At 31.8% G+C, this 19,409-nt stretch overlaps 1 protein-coding gene across 1 annotated transcript in view; it reads right to left on the bottom strand.

Annotated features, from left to right (window-relative positions):
* Positions 1–1,089: 1,089 nt before the first annotated feature.
* The window catches only part of LOC145324583 (septin-2A-like), a 35,663-nt gene continuing 17,343 nt past the window's right edge, over positions 1,090–19,409 (bottom strand). The window contains exons 7-16 of the mRNA XM_080167165.1: positions 17,599–17,634; positions 17,096–17,202; positions 16,825–16,873; positions 15,992–16,038; positions 14,578–14,628; positions 13,852–13,916; positions 12,694–12,736; positions 11,050–11,096; positions 10,619–10,647; positions 1,090–1,179 (exon numbers count right to left, since the gene is read on the bottom strand). Coding sequence (XP_080023291.1) covers positions 1,090–1,179; positions 10,619–10,647; positions 11,050–11,096; positions 12,694–12,736; positions 13,852–13,916; positions 14,578–14,628; positions 15,992–16,038; positions 16,825–16,873; positions 17,096–17,202; positions 17,599–17,634 — 564 coding nt within the window. The remainder of the gene's footprint in view (positions 1,180–10,618; positions 10,648–11,049; positions 11,097–12,693; positions 12,737–13,851; positions 13,917–14,577; positions 14,629–15,991; positions 16,039–16,824; positions 16,874–17,095; positions 17,203–17,598; positions 17,635–19,409) is intronic.

Here is a 19,409-nt window from a genome sequence, read left to right as displayed (position 1 = left end):
AAATCGAACAAAAAGTTGGAAAAGTAACGGCTAACGGGTTGCGGCTCAGTTCGTTTATCTCCACATAATACTTTTTGTCGCTCAAAAACCCTATCAAACGGTTCTAGCCGGTAGCTGTTTGTACTAGAAATATAAAAAATGGTTATTGCTATCATTTAACATGAATTAAACCAAAAATATGTTTTAAAAAGTTGATTCCTACGTAATTAATGATGATTTGCCCTGAAAATAGGCAAAGAACGGTTAAACGGCTGAGCCGCCAGTCGTTACTTTTCCAACTTTTTGTTCGATTTAGGGAAAATAGACCTACCAAAGATTACCCATGAGAAAATAACACTTTTGTAATAGGTAAACAAACAGACAAAGGGATTTTAGGAAATGTTCACAATGTTGAGAAGGCTTATTCTTATTGAGGCTGAGGGTGACTATATTAATCAGTGTGGCTGAAGCTAAGGTAGCTTAGGCTGCCTGAGTCTTTGTAGGTGGTGTAACTAAGTATTGCAGCTGAAGGTAAGTCTTATATAAGCTGTGTGGCTGAATGATAATAAGTAATAAGAAACCAAGACTCCCTTAATTAGAGTGACAGCTGATTCCTAAGAAAACAAGGATGACAACATCCATAAAAGCGAAGCACTGAAACGGTAGTGTCAGAACTGAATAATCAGAATATAAATGTATAAGAGTTAAAGCAAAATTGTAAGTAAATTTGTTGAAAAACTGTTTGATACAGGATAATGTTTATGGATTGGACATACTCACATTTTTAGAACTTGATTATAGAGTTGCTTCGCTTATAACATTATATTTTGTTGTCCCAGAAATCAATATACCAAAATTCAGATCAATCGGATGATTGGATCACATAAAAATTTGATGTTAAAAAAGTTAAAAAATCAACATGTTAAAAATGAACGTACGGACATTTTGGTAATGATTATAGAGTTGCTACGATTTCTAAATCATACCTTACTACTACAGGAATCACCATGCAAAGTTTGAAATCAATAGGACAATTTTAACATACCTAAATTAACGAAAAAAGCTATCCGTTACGGACAGACCGACCCTAATTATAGAAAAGCTTCCCTTTTAAAAAGGAACACTGAACAATACCTGATTTTCAATGTGAACAACGCCCCACGGATATTCTCTTGTGCTTTTATAGCTTCCATCATTATTCTAAATATCAATTCAAATACATTTCAGCCATTATAATAAAAGAATGGAGGAGGGATGAACTATATGTAACTTTATCCACAGTGTGGGGACACCTTGTCAGAATTTTGTATTGGGTCTTTGAAATCAGCTAATATGAAATAGGAGGATGTATATAAAGAGAGGGGTAGGTTTCTGGTAGAATCCGTAATGGTGTGTGTTTTAAGGCTTAAAAATAGTAGTAGAACGATAATATTCACTAAATATGTATATTTTTTATTGAAAAGAACTATAGAAATTTTTTTTTTTAAAGTTAACATCAATTTTTATCGTTCACCTACTGTTTTTTTACTTATAACACATAACCTTTACGGATTTTACCAGAAACCTACCCCTCTCTTTATTGTTATATAGAAAGGGGCTCTAAAAATGGCTAAAATAATCCCAAGACTTAACCCATTAATGACAATAGGGTCTTAAACGACGCACAAATTCAAACCTATATTATCACTCTATTTTTTTATGCTGTTCTTTTTAAATGTTTGTAAATAACTGAACAGAGCTTCAAGTTTTGTCCTCTACATTGCTTGGCCTCTCACTTCATTCGATGACCAGATGAAATCATATTTTCATGGCAGAAGTGGAAAAAATAGGAAAAAATTTCCACACCAGGCCTAACTTTTTTCTTTTAAAGAATTAAAACATACTTATTTATAATTAATTATAGCATTTGTTATATATTTTTAGTTTCTGCTAAGTTTTCTTTAATTTTAGTTAGTTTACATACTTTTTTTTGATAAATTGTTGTGCGTCGTATTCGACGCATTCGGACTAATCATTTTAGCCATTGCGTCCTTTTTGACCTTATAGGACTAATCATTTTAGGATTTTACTGTATAATCTCCTATAATCTACTAGTTGCTAGGCCCCTAACCTCTAGGACGTGTGGGGGGGATGTCAGGAAAATAGCTTAAAACCATCCCAAGGTATTTATAAAGCTTCCCTGATAAGTAAAACCAATTCAGACCTTCAATTTATGTAATCTTTGGCTTGAGCCAAAAAACCTTACTACTTTATAGTATGGAATACAATACAAGCAGCGGCTACGCCCCTAGAGGCATCTAGGGCCCCTTAGATTGCAGGGGGAGTCAAATCCCCTCTTTCAATTACAATTTTTTAAAGAAAAAGTTTTTTTTTTAATTTTGTTTTTTTTTATTTTCTAGGGATGATTTCTCTTAAGGGATGGTAATGGTACACTCCTTCAAAATAGTTATAAACCTTACCAGGACCTAGTAGAAGATACCATGATTGCAGGTATCATTTTCGTGAGAGTTTCTTCGTAGAGAACATAAATTTGGAAAAATCGTACAGAAAGTTCGTATTCATAATCCCAAAAAAGTGGGGTTATTTCAAGGGCGTCCAAGTTTTTTCATTTTGGGGGGTTAAAATTCCAAATTTTGTGGGGGGGCCTATGGCAACCCGAATTTCATTTTTTTTTGTGGGGGGGGGGGGTAATCTTTACATTATATAGGCAAGGACGTCCAAACTTTTTATCTTTTAGGGGGGTAAACATTTAAACTTCAAAATTTTGGTTTTTATTTATTCTCCTTATAATATCGTATTGGTATAACCTTTTTATTATACCTCATACAATAATACTTCTTTTTGAGGTTAACAAACTTTAAAATTTTTTGGAGTTTAAAAGTTAAAGTTGGTCTTCTCCTGAATTTTAAAAAAGGTGGGGTCTGTTCCCTTTATCCCCCCTATGTAAACGCCCGTTTGGAGAGAAAGGAAGTAGTAGACAACAGGTGCAGATCATGGCGTTCATACATTTACCGTTAAATTAAAAAGAAAAATAATAATAAATTATTAATTAGCAATGTTTTTTCTACATATTTTCATTTATTATTCAAATAAATCTTGTGAAAATTATAATTAAAATTTTTTGGACAAAACCAGTCTCCTCTAAACTGAGAGTCCAGTTATTTTTTCTTAGCTGTAATGTATAAACACCTAATGTCACACTATGTCGTTATGATATTAAGTCCTTCACACATTTCTGCAAATTAACAATATAGCAAATGTTTATGTATCCTAATATTGAAAACAAAATATAAAAAGTTAAGAAATGTATCTATTATATTCACATATTGAACAATTGACAATATGTAATGAATATTTTCTGCTAAAGTTTATTGCATTTCATCTTCTTTTGTTGTCTTCTTTTATATTTAATGGAGTCTAGTTTTCATAAACTAAATTATTTTTTGAGTTTTTGTATAGCACATTTATTTTGTTATAAGAATGAAACACCATAATAATAAATATGAGTGACCTATCAAGTTTATGAGAAGTGCAAGTTAAGAGAAAAGCTACTCTATAATTCACCTTGCCAATCTTTTTGTCAGGAAAATATGCGTTAAAATACATAAATAAATATGTGATAAACATGTCTTGTCCTTAAACAGCATCCTCTAATCAATCAGTTTTGCAGCAAATTACTTAAAATTTTGTCAAGACTTTTCTATGGACTTTTATGTACGTTTATAATATATGAGAATTTATGGCAACATCCATAAAAGAAAAGCTCTGAAATTTTATGACAAATGAATATTAACACTTGTAGAGTGTCAGATCTGAATAAACAGAATATAAATGTAGTAAATGTAAAAACTTTACCGAACAAAATTGTATTAGATTTCTTGCAAAACTGCTTATATACAGAAAAATGTTTGAGGACATACTTGCATTTTTAGAACTTGATTTTAGAGAAGCTTTGCCTATAACATTGTACAAAGAAACGTTTCCTACAATATTATACGCCACGAAGTTAAGTTTAACGCGACCCATTATGTATAATGATTTATAAGATACAACAAGATTGAGTATTGGTATTCATTTCATTCAACAACAAAAATTTTTCCAAATTTTAGCAATAAATCGTTCAAATTATTAGCTTTTTAAATATAAATTGTTTACAATGATGAGGATTCGATATTTCTATATTCAATAGCATAAAACCTTCCCCAAACCAACACTACCATTTCCTGAAAAGTTGGAACGCCATTACAGCCCTTTACTAGACCTTTTGGGACATGAAACACTAATGCAATCTACTCTGCTTTACATACATTATTACGCACGTACCGACGTTTTTAGTCAGAGATATGTTGTGCTGCTCAATATTGCATTATTGTAAAAACGTCTTGAGCACATCTTATACTTGGAAGAAGGAAGAGAAATAATTTCTGGAAAACAGTGATATGACAATGGGCTATAAAATAATATCTCTAACCTATATTTATATTGGCCTATACTATCCTTTTTTGTCTGAAGCTAAAGATCTCAGAAAACTTTTCAGGAAAGAATTAAAATGGATTTAGGCTATTTTCTGACAAACAATAAGCTCCCCTAGTGGCTAATAATTATTACTTCATTTATTATGTCTTGGTCTTTATTACTTTATATATTGTTTTAGATTTCTCGAAAATTATTTTTTCCCACTGTCCAATCTAGGTTTATCGATTTTTGATCATAATTATTTTTGCGGGGGGAGGGGGTATAACTTTGTAGTCAATGGTTCTATCCCTGTATACCAGATTAAATGGGAAGAGTAGGAGCGCGTGACAACCAATTTTAATAAATATTTAGATAGATTCCCCTTCATATGTACATTGTACATATATACAATACTCCTAATATAAAAGTAACAGGATGTAGGGGAGTCTGTCTGTCTGTGTATACTAGAGGATCACAATAACAGCTGAACTTGTATGGTTCTTCTATACAATAAATCTTCGTCAACCTAGGTTGCAAACATGGAACTCCTGTGTTGGTCAGTTAGTTTATCCGTAGAAAGAGAGGGGATGGTGTAGAAGGAGGTTTAGGGGGTAATCGTCATTTTAGCCCTCTGCGTGCCTCACTTTATTAGAGAACATAAAAACATAATAATACATCTATTACAAATCCATATTCAGGTCTTTCTTAGAAAACTCTTCTACATTTCTTATTACAAAGCAAGATTAACTTGCAAAATATGTATAGGTAAAGATTGGACATATTTATATTTTACGTTGTTAATACTTCCAAAATAAAAGATTTTGTCACAATAATGACAGCTTGCAGCTATACCCCAAAGGCCTCTGGGGGCACTTGTATTGGACCCCATTCTTTTTAGTTTCAAACATAAATGTAAGATGATGGTACCCTCCCCCAAAATGGTATAAACGTTCCCAGGACCTATGCAAAGCTACACTGTAAAGGAGAACCATTTCGTATCAGTGGTTAGCGAGATCCTTCGCTACATACAAAATGCACCTTATCAATTTATACTATAGAATAAAAGCATACAATTTAAATTTTTGGTACATTGAAAATGTCTGTACAAATAATAGATATAAGTCATTGCTACCTTCTCTTAAGATAAGTTGAATCTCTCCAATTTCCCTCTTCCGTCTAGTTTGTATGTATGTACAACATTGGGGACAATTCTTGATTGTTTTTAAAAACCTACAGTTACAAGACAAGAGAAAAAGGAGAGAAAATACGAATAAAATAAACAAACGGTTATTAGTAAAAAATAATATCTAAGTTATTGTTGTGAACAAAAAACAAATTATTTTGACCAGAGAAAAAAACTGTAAATTGTTTTATTGATCTAATGTCTATTGACGGAGACTGTAAATAATTAAGGTTTTGACTTGAAAAGTTTTTAAAAATCTTGACTATTTGTAAAACTATTGCTTTAGAAAACCTATTTGTAAAGTAGTTGCGCTGCAGAAGGTAGAAATAATATTCGGTGAGAACTGTCCCTCCTATTTTTTATTGTAACTCCTCCCACTCTTTCACTCCGTCATAAAAAACCCGAAGCTACTCTATAACTCAAGTGAGCATTCAAAGAGAATAACGTAAAAGAAAATTTAGTGACTTTTTATAATGAAGATGCGAAATAAAGTAAATAATTTGAATATAAATTCGTTGTTAATTTGTTGCAAATACTCCTTATATTCCTTATTGTACTCTTAATTTGAGATAGTAAGTATACCAAAACAAGCAGAACTCTACGTTATTCACTAACGGACGGATTAACCGACCAGATACAAAAAAATGTGGCTTTTAAAAATTGCAGATATAAGAATTATTTAATTTAAATTTCGTATGAGAATAATAGTGTTTGGGTATATATAGTATGAAAATTAGCCTTTGATTGTTTAAGCTGTGCAATTATAGTAATATTCATCCTTGTTTTTAATTGTAATACTTTCTTGTTGTCATGAAACAGTGTTCTGACAATTCTTCTTAAGTTCATTTTTAAGTATTAAATTTACTTAAATATTCTTTCTAAAATTAAACCAAAAAGTATGTTTCCATGCAAATAAGATATTTATACGATTTTATTTTATTGTGTCACAAAAAATATTTAAAATTTGAAAAAGGCTTTCATTTTATTGTTTTTTTTTGCATGAAAGTATTTGTATTTATAAAAAAAGAAAAATGTAAACTCTTATTGTTATACCATATCAACCCTTAAAATAGATTAGTAGATGTCAGTCTTATTGAATCAGATAATAATAATATAACATTAATTTAATTTGCTAAAATATATAAATACTTATATATAGATACAGGAAGGATGTAGAAACAGAAGTTTATTACCCTATTTTCAAGAAGATTTAATCAAGGATACCAATGTAAAAGTTAATAAAATATATAATTCTTTACAAAAACACACACACACACACACACTTACATAATATTGTCTTAGGTTAGGCAAATTTAGAGTTATAGGAGTTTCACAGAGATAGTCCGTCCCCAAATTAGAAACAATGGTAAATGATGGGATATGTAGGTATGAGTTAGAGCACACAAACTTTTGGGTTTTTTTTTTATCTTTTCATTTAATCCAATTAAGTTGCACTTTAAAAAAGGTGTTGTATTAAATTTTGTACCTGATAGTATTAATCCTTAAAAAAATTTTATTATATGCAGCTGTTTGTAAATCTACCATACTCACAGAGTTCAGGGATAAGTAAATGTAAAAAAACATTTCTTAAAAACTTATTTCAAGCTTTAAACATAGAAATTTGCATAGTAAAGAAAATGTTGATTATGTTATTATTTGTTGTGATTATGTTACCATTTATTGGCATATACTTGTTTAATGTACTCTGAGATACTTTTACCTTTTTTAAGACTTTTAAAATATATATGTATAGATTGAACATTAAAAAACTTTAAAAATACCTTTAAATAATAGATTTATTCTTTAAGTAAAATTGAAATTTACTGTAGTAATTTATTTCAATATTTTTGATCAATTTGCGTATCATATTATTTGAACTATCATGAATAGATCACGACGAAAAAACTTTCGTACGAAATTTCTATGCGTTCGAAAATCCCAGTGATCACCGATACCATGTAACGGAGCACCATATAGGTTCAGTGGTTAGCAAGGTCCTTTGGTACACACACAAAGACATACAATAACATGTTACTTTATTTTAAGGATATAAAAGTAGTAGCGCAGATAATCTACAACTAGGGTCTGTCTGTACGTCCACCTGTCTGTATTTCCATAATTGCATCCAAATAAATAATAGCTACCTTACAACTAGGGAATGTATGTATGTCTGTCTATATATCCAAAATTACAGCCAATTTAAGACTGTAAATATGTTTATACTTCCGTAATTTTTATTGCAGCCTAGCTGTTAATATATTCATAAAAATAGCGCAAATACTCTACAATTATGGTCTGTCTGTACATCCGTCCGTCTCTATATATATAATTGCATCCAAATAATTAACAATTACGCTACAACTAAGAAATGTATTGGTTAGGGATCTAAAATAGTAAGTCAATGGTTGATAAATTGATGTACATACTCAGGGCTATTATACCATAAAATCTTTCTGTAGATTACATTTAGTGGTTGAAACATTTGGACACTTAATAAACCAACCAATCAAAATACAAATACAATTCCCCACAGTTGGTAAGACAACAAATAAGAAAAAGTTATTATAAAACTTTAAGGATTAACAGGGGCTGGGGGGGGGGGGGTTGAGGGGTTGTCATGTATTGGATTGTTCAATATAATTGTCGACAAAATCATATTTCTTTGCTAAACATTGTAATAAAGTGAAAGGGTATCTATCTGTATATCTGCTTAACTGATATGCTTCTTTTTTTTACTTTGTAGCTTCTCATAGGTCCTAGGAAGGTTTACAACTATTTTTGGGGAGGTTACCTTTACCCTCCAAAGAGAAATCGCCCCTTGAAAAAGACCCCCAACACAAGAAAAAATAGAATTCACTTAATGAAATTAATTCCTTTTAAATAAAAAATATTGTTGTTGAATTCAATGACCTCTCCCCATCTCAAGTGCTCCTAAAGGCCTCTAGGGGCGTAGCCACTAGTACTAAATAATTATATTTTGAATTGTTTCATACAGACGAATGGACGTACAGACCGACACTGATTGTAGAGTATCTGTGTTACGTATCCTTTTAATAAAGTAACAGGATATACTTTCTACATGTGTCTATGTGTTGTGTACCAAGGGATCTCACTAACCACTGAACCGATATGGTTCTCCTTTACATGGTAGCTTCTCATGGAACCTGGTAAGGTTTATAAATATTTTGGGGGAGAGTACCACCACCCTCCAAAGAGAAATCGCCACTTAAAAAAGACCCCCAACACAAGAAAAAATAGAATGAACTTAATGAAATTAATTCTTTTTAAATCTAAAATAAAAAATATTTTTGTAGAATTCAATGACCTCTCCCCATCTCAAGTGCCCCTAAAGGCCTCTAGGGGCGTAGCCACTAGTACCAAATAATTATATTCTGAATTGTTTTATACAGACGAATGGACGTGCAGACAGACACTGATTGTAGAGTATCTGTGTTATGTATCCTTTTAATAAAGTAACAGGATCTAAATACATTCTACATACATGTGTCTGTGTGTACTAAGGGATCTCACTAACCACTGAACCGATATAGTTCTCCTTTACATTTTAGCTTCTCATAGGACCTAGTAAGTGAATAACTATTTTGGGGGAGAGTACCACAACCGCTCTAGGAGAAATCACCCCTACAAAATCATAAACCCCTCTCATTATTTTTTTAAAAATTTTCTTTAAAAACTGTAATTGAAAGAGGGGGTTTGACTCCCCCCAAACCCAAGGGTCCCTGGATGCCTCTAGGGGCGAAGCCGCTGCTAGTATAGTGTTCAATACTATAAAGTAGTAAGGTTTTTCTCTGAAGCTAAAGATTATAGAAATTTCGGGTCTGAATTGGTTTTACTTATCAGGAAAGCTTTATAAATATCTTGGGATGGTTTTATGCTATTTTTCTGACATTCCCCACCCAACCCAGAGGTTAGGGGCGAAGCAACTAATAGATTATACAGTAAAAGCCTAAGATGATTAGTCCGATATGGTACATAATAGACGCATGGGAAAAATTATTAGTCCGAATGCGTCGGAAACGACGCAAAAAAAAAACTTCTTTGGTATGCCACAAATCAAAAAATCTAAAAATACAAATGTCTTACAATCCCTTAAGGATTTAAAATTTCAAGTGATTCTGACGACAGGGGGGAAGTTCGGCACTAATGGGTTAAATCTACAAATGAAATAGCCAAAAACCATTACAAGACCTATACAAAGCTTACCTAAAATTTAGAACCCAATCAGTTTATAAGTTATTGAGTTCTTAAGCTGCAGATAAAAAAAAAACTCCTTCATATAATAGGATATATGCTAATTTTTAATGGCAAAAAAGCAAAGTAGATTTTTTGATGATTCCTTAGATGATGTACCCAGAGGAATCTAGGAACATATATGAAGTTGGATATATCCCCCCCCCCAAAAAAAAAACTATATGGACATTCATATAATAAGCTTCACTGCAAAGGAGTCATATCGGTATGGCCGTTGTCGAGAAATTTCAATACAGACACACAAAAAGACAAATATCCTACAAGTTTTCTAATTTTCTAATTTGTCTAAGAGTAGAAAATTATATAAACATTATAAAACAATAGTTTCTTAATAACACTTTAATATTAATCAAATATATATTGTACTATATATTTCTTAATAAATACATTATATTTTGATTAGATATTTATATAATCTTATGATATCAAGTGAATCTACTCTTTAACTGGTTAATAAAAGTATGTATGTGCGTTTAATTTAGGGATCGAAAGGGATAGGACAATGGCAAATAAATTGATATACATCCCCAATGATGAAACACAATATTGCACCTTCTGTAGATCAAAATAAGTTGTTAAAACGTTTGGACTCTCCATTTGATAATCCAATCAAACAAAATCAATAGTCCCAAAAGTTGTTAAGCAAACAAATAAGAAAACATTATTATAAAACTTTGGGGACAAGTGCAATAAACAGCCCAATGTCCCCTCCCTTACTAGTTATATTACCTGTTTTTCAGCTATTACACTTAGCGGTCCTAGAAAAATAAAAAAAATTTAGTAGCGAAGCTACTTTATAAGAGCTAGTGTACTTCTGTCTGACTGCAGGAGTTGGAGTCTCTATACAAAAAAAATTCGATTTTTTGTGATTTATCTTGGGAGGGTGCTGGTACCCTCCCTCTCAAATAGTTATAAACCTTCCCGGGACCTATGAGAAGCTACCCTGTTAAGGAGAACCCGATCGGTTAAGCGGTTATCGAGATCATTCAGTACAAACAGACATACACACAGACAAACACACATCCTGTTACTTTATTATACTTTATTATACTTTATTACACACTGACAAACGGACAGGCCATTATTATAAACTAGTGTAAATTACAATCTTTTTACTATAATGCTTAGCTTTAAACACTCTAATAAAGTGTGTTTCTTACCTGTATATGTTTGGATGTTATGATTCTTTAAGCTTTCCGTTACTGATCTAAAAAAAACAAGGACAATGACATCCATAAGTTATTAAGGGGCATTTTACAAAAGTGGGACAAGGGGGTGGAGGTTGCTCCACCACCTTAAAAGATTGTTTTTATTTCAGGTGGAAAGTTGTAATATTATCGGGCCATATTCTTTTTGTGTGCTGATGTTAACCTTCCAAAATTAAATGAAAACCCCTCTTTAAGGCTCCCTTCACTGTTAATGCAAGCTATATCATATCAGTCAAGCAGTTAACGAGATCTTTAGTTTCAAAGACACAAAACCAAACCAAATGTACTGACAAAACCTATCTTTCAGTACGTTTTTAGGCATTTTGAGTATTTCAGTCGCTTTATACTCCTAGTTTCTTATTTCTCCAAGTATTTGTAAACATTTTAAGACAGACATAATAATTATTTTTGTACCTTTTATGAAGCTCTTTATAGTGCCTATGAAAAATGACGCAATATTAGAACAGTCCATTATCTTTTAAATTTTCGTGCCTGTAAAAAAGCGGATAAATTGAAAAAAAAATTTTGGCCGAAAAATCCTGAATTACGTCATATTAGAATAATGGACTATACTAATATGACGTAATTTTTTATGAGCACTATAAGAAGCTTCTCCTTTTATATAAGGATATACATTTCGCCCTAAGTGATATTTTTGATAAACTACTTGCTTATAATCAAATTTTGGGAATAGCCCCTTTCGTGGCAACGCCCCTTAAGGGGGGATTCGTCGTATTTTTAAAATGGCTTTTTATATGTTATTTTAGGTTAGGTTAGGTTAAATTGGGTTAGGTGATTGCCCCACAGGGTTAGGCAATTGGCCCCGCAGGGTTACAGCCCTCGCAGGGGCTAGAAATAGGAGAAAAGCTACTGTGAAAAATACGAAGAATCGCCATGAAAGGTGCGTTGCCACGAAAGGGACTATACCCCAAATTTTTATATAACGCTTGAATATTAATAAAAAACAAGCCACTTAAGAAAATTAATAAAATATGTAAAAAAGTATTCAAGGACAATTGTGTTTTTAAGCAGCAAAGCTTTGTGAAACTGTATGCAAAATATAAGGATATATATATAGAGAGAGAGAGGAGAGGGAGAGAGAGAGAGAGGAGAGAGAGAGAGAGAGAGAGAGAGAGAGAGAGAGAGAGAGAGAGAGAGAAAGAGAGAGAGAGAGAGAGAGAGAGAGAAGAGAGAGAGAGAGAGAGAGAGAGAGAGAGAGAGAGAGAGAGAGAGAGAGAGAGAGAGAGAGAGAGAGAGAGAGAGAGAGAGAGAAAGGATATACACACCCAATGATAATTAACAAATTTACCCCATTTTTTGATTTTATTAGTTGAACAGTTCATAGGCTACTAGTTTGGAACCAACTAATAACAATTTAACAAGTGTTTAAGCCTACGAATAAGATGACGTGGTTTAAAACTTTGGGTACCAGCGTAATTTACAAATCGGAGTCACCACTCCCCTACCTCCCTAGCGAAAAAAATTGGATATCAAAAATGACAAAATAGTAGATAGACAGACAGACAAACGGCTTGGTTACTAAGACAAAAAAAAGAATGTTAGTTCTATAGAGTAGATTCGTTATGAAAACAATACCTTATATAATTTTGTAATTCTTGACTCGTAAAAGTATCAGCCTACGTTCAAAATATCTTTTATTAATTTTTCTAGTGGATTTTTCCATAAAAAAAAAGAAGATTTTGTTACATAGTAGCGATGGTGCTAAAATAAATTTGTAATAGCTTTCCGCGGATATTAAAATAAAAATTTTAAGATTTTAATCAGTTTTGTTAGCCCCGATGGACCAAAGGCCCTGGCTAACTGAAGAGGTTAGGCCTCTCGAAAATATACCCACCCTCTATTTTCAATTTATTTATATAGGGGTTGGGGGTAGGAGTGGTTAGTGGTTCAGAGCTCGATATAGAGTAAGACTGAAAACCATTATATACATGATACATGTATGCATAATGACCTATAGAAAGTCTTTGAAAAATAAAAACAAAGGATTTTTTGGATAATTAAGCAATCTGATACAAGTTATTTTTGCAAAAGATTCTTCAATGAAACTATTTTTTCATTAATTAGATTTTTATGAAGAAACTACTCTACAATGATGGTGAGTTAGTCTTTAGAGTAAGCAGGGATATTAAGGGATAAGACAATGGAAATTAATTAATGTAAATCCAAAAGTTATACCTCTTCTGCAGAAAACAATCTTTGGTGAAAAAGACAATCAAGATTTAGTAAATTTTTTTATTCAATGATAAAGGATCTTTATAAAACTTTGGGTACCAGTAAAATTTGCAATCCTATTTTCCCGACCTCCCTGGATTTAATGTCGACGTCAAAAACATTCACGAAATCTATTCATTCTTTTAAAAATTTTAATTATATGCAAAGATGGAGGGTACATTGAAGCTTCTTATAGATTTAATAAAGGTTTATAACGATATTGGGGAAGGGTATTTCCTCCCTCCTAAAAATAATGACCCCCTCCTAAAAATTACAATTTTGCTACTATCCGAAAAAAATATTCTTGTTTTATTATGAACGTAAAAGATAATTTTTCTTTTATAAAAAGAAAAGGAATTTATAAAATCTTAAATTTTTTTGAAAATAATGCTCAATAGTAAACTTAAAACGTAGGAAATGAATAGCTCTTTCAAAGTAAAATTTCATCTGTTCATAGAGAAACGGGGCAGAGTAACTTATAGAGCAGCTTGACTACTAATAAAATGAAATAAGATATTCCCTTTGATATTATTGGTATTAGGTTCACTTTGTCTGATATACTTTCCATACTATGTAAATCAATCTTCCTAAATTTTAAAAAATTCCACAGATTTCTTATATAAAAAGTTAAGTTTTTCTTCATTTTCCAGTATGGCTTCGAATCTGACTAATATCCGCTGGATTAGAACCGGTTCTCAGCCATACCGAAAAATCATGTATAGCATCGTATTACAGACAATTTTCCACGAATATGAAAATAAAATCATAAATCGGCCCCTCGGGGCAGACAAAACTAGTTTTTATAAATCTTATAATTCTTAATATTAATACTCGCGGAAAACTGTCTTTAATACGATGCGATAGTAAATATATAATTTGATCCCTTAAAGCTCTATATCTTTATCTCTTTTTCTAACTATCTATCTATAATTTGACTATCCTAATCTATTCCTTTCTGTAGATTATCTATCTATCTAAAAATTATTTGTTTACTCTCTTTTCAATCTATTTGTCTGTCTATGTATCTACAGGACAAAAAATAAGGGGGAATATTTTTTTTGGGGGGGTGTGGGTTGAGGGTGTCCCACCCTATAAGAGAAAAGCTTTAGAATAAAAAATAATAGTAGGCATATTCCATAATAAGCACAACCTCGACGGCTTAGCGGTTAGCGAGACCTTAAGCTTCAGACGGACAGAAAGACATAAATCCTACTAATTTATATAATATTATAGATAAATGATAATTACCTAAGATCATTTCCAAAAGGTGGTAGGAAATACAAACATGCATGAACTCTATTTAATTTTTATTTTTAAGATAATATTTTTTTTATACATTGCAAACAAGGATGACAACATCTTTAAGTATAAACAATATCAAGCCATGTACAAACAGACAAAGTGAGTTATAGAGAAGATCATTGTTAGTACTCCTAAAAGAGAGAAAAAGAAAAAAGGGAAAGCGAGAAAATTTTATGATAAATTGAACGAAGCTTTCATTTAAAAATATATACAGGGTGTTTTTTTTAATGGAACAAAAGTATTGCTTAATATAACCAACTTGTTATTGACATAAATTAATAATCTATATCTTAATTTCTTTATTGGGTTGGGGAGTTTTGTATAAGAAAAAAATACTTGTCGATTTTCAACAAATTATTCCTTAAAAACCGGTTTTTTCAAAGTACCTATTTTTGGAAGATTTTTGGATCATGACTAATTTAAAGGGTGTGCAAAAATGCATACATTTTTAAAATTTAAATTGCGCGGCTTGTGTTAATAGTAGAAAAATGTTATGCATATTGTTAGAATCGTCATAAACTCTAGTTTTTGGGTGTTTAAGAACTATTCCTGTTCTACGTATAGTTTAGGAGCTACGTGGTAAAATGTCACAACTTACTTAAAACTTTTCAACCTTTCTCACATTTTCCAAAGTAGCTTCTATACTACAAATAGCATGAATATGATACATATATTTCATATAATTCTAATGGTATGCGTAACATTTTTCTACTATTAACACAAGCCCCACAATTTCATTTTTAAAAATGTACGCATTTTTGCACACTCTTTAAATTGGTCATGATCCAAAATCTTCCAAAAATAGGTACTTTAGAAAAACCGGTTTTTAAGGCATAATTTGTTGAAAATTTGCTAAATATTTTTTTTCTTATACAAAACTCTCCAACCCAATGAAGAAATTAAGATATAGATCATTAATTTCTGTCAATGGCTAGTGGGTTATATTAAGCAATTGTTCCATTAAAAAAAACATCCTGTATATTACTTGTAAAGTGATAGACAGACCAATGCACAGTGATAGACAGACCAATGCACAAAGTAAATTAAATACTAGAGACAGGTACATGGTTTCTTTCTTATAAATGCTCTAGACAGAAAGACAGACATGCAAAATGACTTTTCGTATAATAAAAATATATTTTTTTAAAAATACAAATTATATACCAACTGGCTCTCGGAGCCGGCTCCCTACAAATGAAGTGTTTAATCATAAAAAATAAACTATGGAATGGGTGATTTAAAAATATAAAAATTATTTTCTGTACTTTTGATGATAAATATCGCCAAAATCCGAACAATCTGGACAATCAGGCATATATGAACTCTTATAGTGTATAATTAATTGAAAATTAAATTCCTGGGATCTTTAGTGGCTGTTCTTTGCAATCTACTTTCATCAGAAAGATACTAAAAATAAATATAATTAGTGCCAGGAGCATTAAAACAATAAGTGGTTTCCCTGAAAATGTATATTAGAGCAGTTAGCTCCCACCTTATTTTGAAATAAATTGAAAATGAGGTAGGGGATTATTTTCTTGTGTTTACTGTAGGGAACCGCAAACATAGACCCTCGATTGTGGGCTAGGCATAGGAAAGAAATATCCTACTTTTAAATAACAATTTAAATTTTATCCCCATATGTGTAAAAGAAAGACTTCTTTTTAAATATACTACTTTGTATTATAGATAAAGAAATTATGGATAAAATTGTAATAATTTTTAGCTTAAGAAATTCTTATGCTGGCTTCGAAAGTTATGAAACAATTCAACAACTTCAATACAGATAACACATGTAAGATAAAATTCTTTAAGTTAGAAAAAGTTTTTCTTTCAGAATTATGTAACACATTTAAACATTTAATATAAAGTAGTGAGGTATTTTTGTCTAAAGTTTTGAAAACGCAAAATGCCGTTTAGGTCTATATTGTATGGTTAGTTGAATAATAGTTATTCATCGCATAGCATTATAGACAGTTTTTCGCCGATATTAAAATATAAAAATAAAACATTAAAACCAGTTTTGTTAGACTCGAGGGGCCGAATATGATACATGATTTTTCAGTATGTCTAAGAAATGGTTCTAAACCACCGGATATAAATCGGCTTCGAAGCCATACTGGAAAACAAATTAATTTTGGTTCTTGCAGCGCTACTTATGGATATATTTATACCTGTTACATCAATTTAGTTTACCTGTAAAAGCTTAGTTTCTATATAATGAACTATAGGAAGCCAACAATCTCTAGATAAAATTAAATTAATTTTTTAAACAAGGATAATTGTTTTTCTAAGGAAGAAGGCTCTAGCTTATATAACTTTTTAATCTCTCAGACACTGATCGTACAATCAAAGTGTTTGATCATTTCTTTTTACGTCTGTTGGGAAAAGAAAAATTTTAATTTCTTAAACTGGCGTAGACTCCCCACCCAACCCCGATAAACTTAACACTATGAGAACATATTACCTATTATCAATTAGTGATGCATAGTTGGGCAAGTAGATAATTTTAAGCCTAAGTTTAACTTCATTCTCCTCTATTTCTATCAATATTTCTTCCATTTCTGATGAATCCTAAAATATAAAATGTTAAGAAGTCAAATCCTATAGATTTTCCTATAGTCTAGCTACTAAAGTACAAACAGCAAAAATATTGTACTTATGTTTTAAATACAAGATCTCAGAGCGGTTCTATCAATATGCGTGGTTATTTCTACCATTAACACAAGCTGAGCAATTTGTGTTTTAAAAAGGGAGCATAGTTTTGCATATCCTTTATATGATTATTATATGCAGCTTATTGTCTCTTCAATAAAATGGTTCCAATGTTTGGCTTAAATATACAGATGTACGTCATATTTCGGTCTAATAAGACGTCAATTAGAATAGCTCGACCAAATGATATAAAATTTAATAAATTTTTTTTGAAGACACTAATAAGTATAACCATCCATTTGATTATTTTATTACCTGGTTGTCTTGCTTTTCAGGATTTATCAATGATCCCTAAATAGTATTTTTATATCAATATTCAATTCAAAGGCGTGCAGAAATTAGGTGGCTTGAATACAACCCCCTACACCCTCCTAAACAAGGGTTTTCACCCCCATGATAACCCCCCTTAATTATAAGCTAACTATAATTCGATGCTACAAATAACTATTACACAGCTTACAATTTATTTAGTTTGAAAGAGAAAAAATAATAAACTGACCAAGCTATATTTGCTTGATTCACTTCACTAAAAGAAAAATGGGAAAATTTAACAGACACCAGAGCTGGATCTTTAAATCGTTTATTGGTGCGCTGAACTGGTGCGATACATTTCAGCGCACCATCAGATTAATAATACCAATCTTTAAATCTAAATGGCATGGGGTGAATTGGCACGGCCAGTGGTGTGGTACCAGTGCGCCAATGGTACTCAGCAAGTATTATTTTTTTTAATTACTTTAATATTTTATTGTGAAAATATTTTTATAGTTATTTTTAAAATAAATTATATATTGTTTTATATAAAATACCGTACTGACACGGCATTTTATATAAAATACCATACTGACACGGCTTAAGTAATAAAGTTGTACTGATCGATATTTTATCGAGTGTCGCCAGCGATCTAGCAACACCATGCCAAAAACCTTTTAAAAATCTATTTTTTATAGCAGTAGCTGTGGCGCACCATCAGCGCAACTCCGGTTCACCTTGGAATCGACCCGACTCAGAGCACATCTAAAACGATTTAAAGATCCAGCTCAGGAAAAAGCAGAAAAAGTCTTAGAGGTGAAAAAACAAAGGACCCAGAATATAAACCAGACAAAAACGAAGAAACTGAAGATGAAATGTCAAAGTGATGATGAAGCTAAAAAAATTGTAAAAATTCAAATTGTAGCTGAGAAAACAATTTTGAAATTGATTGAAATATGCAGACACAAAGGATGTAGGGCTCGAGTTCTAGATGATGACATTCAAGTGGTTTACCATGGCCTGTATATGCAAGTTATACAGCACTGTGTATCTTTTATAAATGAAGATTTTGTATGGGAAACCAACAAATTAGTCAAAGGAAAGTTGAGTGAAACAAGCCTTGATTTAATTATTGAATCTCAATGTAATGGGCTTGGAACTAGCCAGATAGTATAAACATAAGAAATTTGTCAAGACGAACCTGGATTATGGTTGAGCTAAGCTTCCTATATCCTTCAATAATAGAGTGTATATGCATACTGAGAATAAGAACCGTAAGAAGTGTGTTAAAAAACACAAAGGGGAAAAGATTACTCTAGCAGGAGATGGAAGATATGATTCTGCTGGATTCAGTTCCTTTTACTGCCTTTATTGGGTGTTGTGCTGCATGACAAACAAAATCTTTGGTTTTCAACTGGAGACAAAGCAGCCTGGAAAAGGTAGTGCATCCATGGAACCAGTGGCAGCCAGAAGGTTCTGGGAGAACTTATCACAGAGAACTCTACATCAGGAGGACAACAGACAAGTGAAATCACCAGAACAGCCATCAGTAACAGCTGCAGCAGCAGTCCTGGCTACCCCGGGGGAGGCCTCTGTGGAGGACAACAATCCTGAGGCAGGTTTGGAATGTTAGTGAGCGACTGTTGTACAAATTCTGGAAAAGTTATTAATGAGATTAAGGAACAAAACAATACAAGTATCATTCTAGAATATGATGTGTGGCATCTAGTGAAATGCCTTCTAAAGAAAATCAGGCATGTGACAGAGCTACAGCCTTGGCTGGAAACCATCAAGAATTTCCTGTGCTTTTCCTA

This window comes from Acartia tonsa, chromosome 7 (assembly GCF_053477335.1).
Source record: "Acartia tonsa isolate MP-2025a chromosome 7, ASM5347733v1, whole genome shotgun sequence".
In the NCBI taxonomy this organism is placed as follows: Eukaryota; Metazoa; Arthropoda; class Copepoda; order Calanoida; family Acartiidae; genus Acartia; species Acartia tonsa.
The sequence above is the reverse complement of the archived record's forward strand: the minus strand, read 5'-3'. Positions and strand labels throughout refer to the sequence as shown.